The sequence below is a fragment of the Ruditapes philippinarum genome, unplaced genomic scaffold (genome assembly GCF_026571515.1).
Source record: "Ruditapes philippinarum isolate M1 unplaced genomic scaffold, ASM2657151v2 ctg3515_1_1_1_1, whole genome shotgun sequence".
Taxonomy (NCBI): Eukaryota; Metazoa; Mollusca; class Bivalvia; order Venerida; family Veneridae; genus Ruditapes; species Ruditapes philippinarum.
The window spans coordinates 5,134-13,273 of record NW_026855286.1 but is presented as its reverse complement, the minus strand read 5'-3'; the positions used below and the strand labels follow the sequence as shown (position 1 = coordinate 13,273).

The 8,140-nt window shown below is 35.7% G+C and overlaps 1 protein-coding gene across 1 annotated transcript; it reads left to right on the top strand.

The window, feature by feature from the left end:
- Nucleotides 1-456: 456 nt before the first annotated feature.
- Nucleotides 457-1,572, top strand: LOC132742746 (uncharacterized). Its single transcript, XM_060731210.1, has one exon. The coding sequence runs from the start codon at nucleotides 457-459 to the stop codon at nucleotides 1,570-1,572; it is 1,116 nt and encodes a 371-aa protein (XP_060587193.1).
- The last annotated feature ends 6,568 nt before the right edge of the window (nucleotides 1,573-8,140 follow it).

Genomic DNA, 8,140 nt, shown 5'->3' with positions numbered 1-8,140 from the left:
TCAGATTTGTGTGTCAATGTGGGAAAAGATAACCACAGATCAATGGGTAATTTCAGTAATCAGGGAAGGTTACAAACTAAATTCGAGAAAACTCCTGCATTTATGGGTGTAAGATATTCCTATAATTTCAAAAGAAATTTCTTCTTTAATAGAAAAAGATGCTGTAGAAATGGTTCCATTTAATCAACAAAATCAAGGTTTCTACAGTACATTATTTCTTGTCCCCAAGAAAAATGGGGAGTTATAAAAAATACCTGTTATAAATCTGAGACCTCTGAACAGGTATCTGGTCAAGAAACATTTCAAAATGGACACATTATCGAAAATCTAGTAAAGCCAAATGTTTGGGTATTTTCAATAGATCTCAGCGACGCATACATGCATATCCCAATTTTTCCGAAACATCGCAAGTATCTAAGGTTTGCATTTCAAGGGAAATGCTATCAGTGGAAAGTAATGTGTTTCGGTCCTACTGTAGCACCAAGAGTGTTTACGAAAATTGTGTCAGTAGTTGCAGCTCACTTGAGAACACAAATCATACGTCTAGCAGTATACCTAGACGACTGGTTATGTTTAAATCAAATACATCAGCATTTACTCAAAGATCAGTATGTTTGCCTCAATCTCCTCATAAAACTAGGATTTTTGGTGAATCTAGAAAAGTCAAATTTGATACCACAACAGATAATAACATATATTGGGGCAGTATTCAATCTGAAATTGGGTCTTATTCTTCCAACAGAAGAGAGGTTTTTGAAAATTCAGAATGCCATCTTGGACTTAGTCAATGGCAAGAACAAAGCTCAAAATTTCCTTCATTTATTAGGTCTCATGGCTTCTTGGTTGGAACTTATTCCAAATGCTCGACTTTTCATGAGACCTATTCAATTACATTTGCTCAGTTTTTGGAAACCTTCAAGTTATTCATGGGACATGATCATTCCATTTACTCCACATCTTCAATCACATCTAAGATGGTGGTTAAATCCAGCCAACATTTTCAAGGGTCGCTCATTACATCAGACTTTATCAGAAGTAATAATAACCACCGATGCCTCCAAGAAAATGTATGGAGGGCATCTAGGGAACCAATATTTTCAGGGAACATGGCCATTAGATCAAATCAATTGGCACATAAATTCTCTAGAAATGGAGGCTGTCTTTTTAACAGTTAACCATTTTCTAAGTCAGATTCAGGGGAAATCAGTGTTGATCAAAACAGACAACACGACTGTTGCACAATACATAAACAAACAAGGGGGAACAAAATCAAGCAAACTTTGCATTCAGACTCGGAAATTATGGACATTAGCTATTCAAAACAACATTTCATTGAGGGCAAATCACATAGTCGGAACACAGAACATTTTAGCAGATCAATTGAGCAGACACAAAATAAGGACAACAGAATGGTCCCTTAGTCCATTTGTTGTTCAGAATTTTTTTCAATTATGGGGAACTCCTCTAATAGACCTATTTGCATCAGTAGACAATCATCAGACTCCAATTTTTTGCTCCTGGTTTCCGACCAATCAAGCGTTTGCGATAGATGCTCTGAGGATTTCATGGTAGAACATGTGTGCGTATGCTTATCCTCCTCTATGCCTGATACCGAGAATACTGACATATATACAGCAGTTCCATTGTCAAATTATACTCATAGCTCCTCAGTGGCAAAGGAGCCATTGGTATCCGGAAATTCTGAACTTGTTAGTAGCATGTCCCCTAAGACTACCTGTAATTCCAGATCTACTAGTTCAACCAAAAACTCTGATAAAACATCCGAATCCGGAAATTTTTCATTTAACAGCTTGGCTGTTATCGGCAGACAATACGAACAGACTGGATTTTCTGAAAACTCTAGAAAATTGCTCAAAGGAGCCTGGAGATCAGGTACTCAAAGGGACTATGGTAGCAAGTTCAGAGTATTTAATAGCTGGTGTCGTCCAAGGAAAGTTGATCCCTATTCTTCATCTCTGATTAATATATCACAATTTCTAACAGACATGTTTCATAAAGGTTTACAGTATAGAACAATAAGTGGTTACAGGTCTATGTTATCAGCTATTCATCCCCCTTTTGATGGTCATAAAGTAGGTCAACACCCTTATATAATTCAACTACTTAAGGGAGTTTTTATTTCTAGACCTCCTACAGTCAGATTGATTCCTGAATGGGATTTGCTGAAAGTGTTAAAGGCTTTACAAAAGCATTTTTTGAACCTTTACATAAAGCTCCGTTGAAGGTTTTAACAAACAAAACTGTATTTTTGTTTGCAATAACTACTTAAAGGAGATGCAGTGACTTGCAGTCTCTGAAGTTAGGAGAAGGTTCAGTAAACATTAAACAGAAAGGTATCATTTTTATTCGTCATGGTTTAGCTAAACAGGACAGACCATCACATTTCGGAGCAACTATTTTCATACCATCTTTTCCAGAAAATAAGAATTAGGATCCTAAAAGGTGTTTATTTTATTATTTGAAAGCAACTGAAAAATATAGAAAGTCTTGTCCTGGTGAAGATGAAACAAAACTATTCCTTGGGTTAAATGAGCCACATAAACCAGTTAGTTCTCAAACGTTATCAAACTGGATTGTTCAGACATTAAAGTTAACACTTCAAGATGATAAGGTTAAAGTTAAAGCTTATAGTACCAGAGCCATTGGTCCATCTTTTGCATTGTTCAAGGGTGCATCAATTGAATCAATTTTAGCTTCAGCAGACTGGAGTAGAGAGACTACTTTTACACGTTTTTATCTAAGTAAATAGTACTTCAACAGTGTTGAAAACTTGAAATAAGTTTTTTGAACTAAAATTAAATTTTAACTTTTAGCGAGTCGCTATATCAACTTATTGAGGGATTTTTCATATTTTATGGCACTCGATAAGTGCATTGGTATATACATATATACATATATTGTGTACATTAGTGAAGATAGTGTTCTGAGAATATAAGTGGACATAGTGTTTTTCTGTACATTTATACAAGTTGAAACAGCATTGACAGAATGTTTATTTGTACATTAATACAAGTGGAAATGTTCCAAGTGAAGAATAAAGAATGGACTTTTTCATGTACATAACGGGAACAGATACATATTTGTTGTATAAAAATTTCTGTCAGTAGATATTACCCTACACCACCATCAGAGGTGAGTATTGCTTTGAAATCAATCCTACATGTATATTTATGACTGGTAAGTTTAACGAGTGAAATAAAATTGAAAAATTTGTAATCAAGTTACAATTTTATGAATAAGTTAAACTTACCAGTCATACTAGTTTCCCACCACCACCCCTTGGTAATATTTTGATAGTGTAATTGTTTTCACTTAATCAGTAAAACTGAGGGGCGCATGCTTTTACCGGTCCTATGGTTTACGCATGCGCCTCGGCGAGTCCGATTGTAAACAAAGGGAAGTAAATCCTACATGTATATTTATGACTGGTAAGTTTAACTTATTCATAAAAATTTAACTTGATTCCAAATTTTTCAATTTGAAGTGAATAATATTCGGAAGAACAATAAGATCGGATATTAAAATGGTTATGTATTTTGACTAGAAATCTAATGATTGTTTTATTTCATTGGTATTTTCAGTTTGACGTAGAATTATTCTTCAGTCCTGCCTTTGGTTGCGAGTTTAAAGAAAATAAACTATTTTCAATTTACTCTGCTGTTATAGTCAAACTCTGAGGAGATCAAGCTGCTGAAACAGCTGTAATGTATGTTGAACTTTACAAAACTTAGCTCTGATATGTTGAAATATATAGAAAAGCCAGTGACATTACCATGCAGTTTATACTTAACCCCAGTTGTCATCACTGACAGTAAAGGAAAATATCTACATAATCTAAAAGTGTATTCAACATATGAACATAAAATTGTGTGGCATATCAGAAGTGGACGTAAATCAAATCACGAGATGCAAAGGAGTATGTTTTAAAGAATTTAGATGGCATGAAATCTAAACATGGAAGTGTTTTCATTAAGTGTGGGTAGGAACATGTGATTTTACTAACAAAGAAGGTAAAATTATTTCTCTTAATCCAGATTGTGGCAAGGCTTTGAGTAAATTTAGAGCAAATATAAAGGGAATTCAACAAATATGCATTGTAAAGGGTGTGAAAACTAACTTTTTGCACATATATTTTTATTCTATACAAATTTGGAATCAGCAAAAGGGACATTCTAATGCACATCAATTTAAGGATGATGATAAGAAGTTCACTGATGTCATTGATGAGGCAAAAATTTTATTGATGAAATAAATACAGAGTGCAATACTACAACTGCAAAGGTTAATGTAGATCTTCTGAGATCAAGAAAGACAAGGAGCTCTAAGGGGAGTTATTCTATTAACTTTAACTTATTACTTGACGGTATTCATCCAGGGATAAACTTAGCTAAAGCTTGGCTGGTATCGATAGCCAAACTAATTAAAAGAGACTGCACATAAGTGTTCAAAACATTGTAATTTTAAATACATGTATTGGTAATTTGAATTACTAAAAGTACAGGTCGGGATTGCCCAACCGTACAGAACTGTAATACACATTTGACTTTCGTACTACAAGTACAGGTCGGGATTGCCCAACCGTACAACATCGTAATTCATATTTGACTGCCGTAGGTAGGGATTGCTTAGCCACGGTTCATTTTTCTTGAACTTGTTATTAATTGTTTTCTTTATTAGAGTTCTGGTCAGTATATACAAACTAGTAAAATGTCCGAAGAAAATCATGATATGGAATTAAGATCTCGCGAGTCAAGATTAATAGAAAAGGGTCTAGAATACCAAATTTCAGTAAAACAAAAGAAATATTCGATCAAGTTTGTCAGCCTGGCGTGGTGATTTAAACAAATTAAATGTTCTGACTCTGATAAAATTGATTATATAAGGGTACACAGGGATATACTTCAAAAATCGCTTGAAGACCTTTCAAAATGTTTTCACGATTTACAAAATTTAAAAGAAGATATCTCGGAAGAAGCTGAAAAATTTGAGAATATTGAAGTTACTCACCACCGCGCTTTACAAGGTGTAACAGAGCGTGTTCGTGAACTAGAAAGTCAAAAGAATGAAACCTACTCGCAGCAATCTAAAAGCAGTGTATCCCACATATCACGAAAATCGCGTCGGTCAAATAATTCATGTTTTTCAAATGCGGAATCAGAAATTGCGGTAAGGAAAGCGACATTAAAGGCAGAGCTTAAATACTTAGATACAGAGTCATTGCTTAAGGTTGAACTAGAAAAAATAAATATAAGCAAAAGAAAAGAGGTTGCAATGGCAGAGTTAAATGCCTTAGAAGAGTCAGTTTAAATCCTCATGCAGATACAAAGTCATGGTTTACTTCTGTGCCTCAAGTCGTAAATCTGAGTATGTTCAAAATTATGTTACGAAGCATAGTCCCCTACCAATCGATACACAGGGAATTTGTAGTGTTATTCAAGTTACATATACACAATTAGATTCTAAGTCTCATGTCTCATTGAGCAATATCTCAAACACAGACAAGCATACTCCAGTAGACAGATATACTAGTACTTCTTCAAATTCTATTACACTTATTCCAGGTGTTAATCATGTTTCTTCATTTGCCTTTTCATCTATTCCCACATTGGTCTCAGATGTTGTTCCGTCTATTTCACTGCCAAATTTTTCAACGAGAGGTTATCTAGTCACTTCTTTAAACCCTTCTGATCGTACGTTTGTTCCAAATGTGTATTCTCTTTCAAAACATGGTCAAGATGTCTTAAATAATGCCTGTAGCAATTCAGTCTCAGATCATGCTAAGGAACAAGAATTAGCAAATCTTACAAAAACCCTTGTTGAACAAGTCAACTTGAGTAGACTACCTTCTCCAGAACCTACTGTATCTTATGGAGACCCCTTACAGTATCCTTCTTGAAAATTAGCCTTAGACATTGATTGACCTGAGAAACATTCCTAAAGTTGAGCGTATTCATTACTTGAGAAAATACTTAGGTGGTCTAGTAAAACAGGTAGTTGAAAATTTTCTGCTTATACTTAGTGACAACGCCTATGAAGATGCACGAAAACTTTTAGATGAACGATACGGCGACCATTTTGTAGTGGCAAATTCTTTCAGAAACAAATTAGATAGTTGGCCAAAAGTAACTTCTAAGGATTCACAAGGGTTATTGAAGTTTTCAGACTTTCTTAGGCAGTGCTATACAGCATTACAGACAGTTCCATATCTTACTGTTTTGAATGACCCTATTGAAAACAGTAAGCTGATTTCAAAGTTACCTAAGTGGTTAGTTACTAGCTGGAATCGCATTGTTGTTTCCTATAAAGATACTCATAAGGAATTTCCCCCTTTTAAAGAGTTTGTAGAGTTTGTTGCTAGAGAAGCTAAAATTGCCACTGATCCAGTTACGTCTCTTACCTCTATTAGGGATGTAACCCGTAGTTGTCCTGAAACCAATGTTAGAACTCGGAAGGCAGAGAAGAGGCATCTTACACATAAGGAAGGAACGTTCTTTGCAGGAGTTAAAGAGCAACCTCGTCCTCATTCGAGACCAACAAACTCTAGTCAATGCCCCTTGTGTCTCAAAAATCATGATCTTGAAACATGTAGACTTTTTCTTGAAAAGGCCATTAAAGAAAGAAAACATTTGTTCAAGACAAAAGGCTGTGTTTCAGTTGCCTGAGTGGAGGGCATATCTCTAAGAAATGAAGAAGGAGAAAAAGTTGTCAAATCTGCTCTAAGTTTCACCCTATTTTTTTTTTTTACATGGAGACCTTAAAACCATTCCATCTGATACCTCTAAACATCGTACACAGAATGACCCAGCTAGGGTGGAATCACCTAATAATATAACAAATGCTTCCAGTTAAGGTGTTTCTTTCTAAAATAGTTCAAGTTCATGCAGTACGAGATCAATGGTTGTTCCCGTGTATGTTTCTCATTGCAAAAATCCTGAAAATGAAATTCTAATTAATGCAATGCTTGACACTCAATCCGATACCACCTTTGTTTTAAGGGATACCTGTGATGCGTTGGGTGTGTCAGGGCCAAGGGTAAATCTTATTTTATCTATTATGCATGCTAAGCATACCACCGTTGAAAGCAATAAGGTACGTGGTTTGGTTGTTCGTGGTATTAACAGTTCTCTTAAGATAACCTTACCAGATGCATTTTCAAGGGAGATAATTGCAGCCAATAGATCTCATTACCAACCCCAGATATTGCTATGTCCTGGCCTCATTTAGAATTCATAGCGGATGAACTACTTCCTCTTGCAGATTGTGAAGTTGGTCTTCTTATTGGATATAATTGCGCACGTGCTCTCATGCCTCGGGAAGTTATTCCCCCTGAAGGTATGGGTTCTTATGGCCAAAGGACTGATCTTTGTTGGAGTATTGTTGGTGTAGTAGATAATAATGGCGAACATGATGACTGTGATGAATATGTTGGTTTGAGTCATCGTGTCTGTACGTTGGTTTCTCGTGCTGATTTGTCAGCTTACAACATTCATGAAAAGGAAGCAGCGACCTTTTGTTGAAGGTTACACACCCACCTGAAATTACACGAATGATAGAATTAGATTTTAGTGAACGTTACTACCATTGTTTCACCATTTCTTATGATGACAGGCAGTTCTTGTCAAAAATGAAAGATGGTATAAGTTTCATAGATGGACACTACACTATGCTATTGCCATTTAACTTAATGGCCCCTTCCCTACCTACCTAACACAAAGTCTTTAGCACTCCACAGACTACAAAGGTTGAAGGTAAGGTTGCAGAATGATAAGGGCTATGGTAGTCACTACGAACATTTTATGAACAACCTCATAAAAATGGTCATGCAGAGAGAATACTAGAATCAGATATTGATAATGGTAGTTGGTATATTCCTCACCATGGTGTGTATCACCCTAAAAAACCTGGCAAGTTACGAGTGGTTTTCGACTGTAGTTCACAGTTTAAGGAAGAGGGTTTGAATGGCCACCTCTTACAAAGTCCTGGCTTGACTAATTGGAGTTCTATGTCGTTTCAGAAGGGAAACGATTGCTTTTGTGTGCGATATTGAGCAGATGTTTCACTAGTTCTATGTTAACATTGAGCATCGTGACTGCCCTAGGTTTTTGTGGTGATCAGACAA

What these genes read in the sequence shown, in the direction of transcription:
- LOC132742746 (XM_060731210.1), top strand. Translation starts at nt 457, where the DNA reads ATGTGTTTCGGTCCTACTGTAGCACCAAGAGTGTTTACGAAAATTGTG.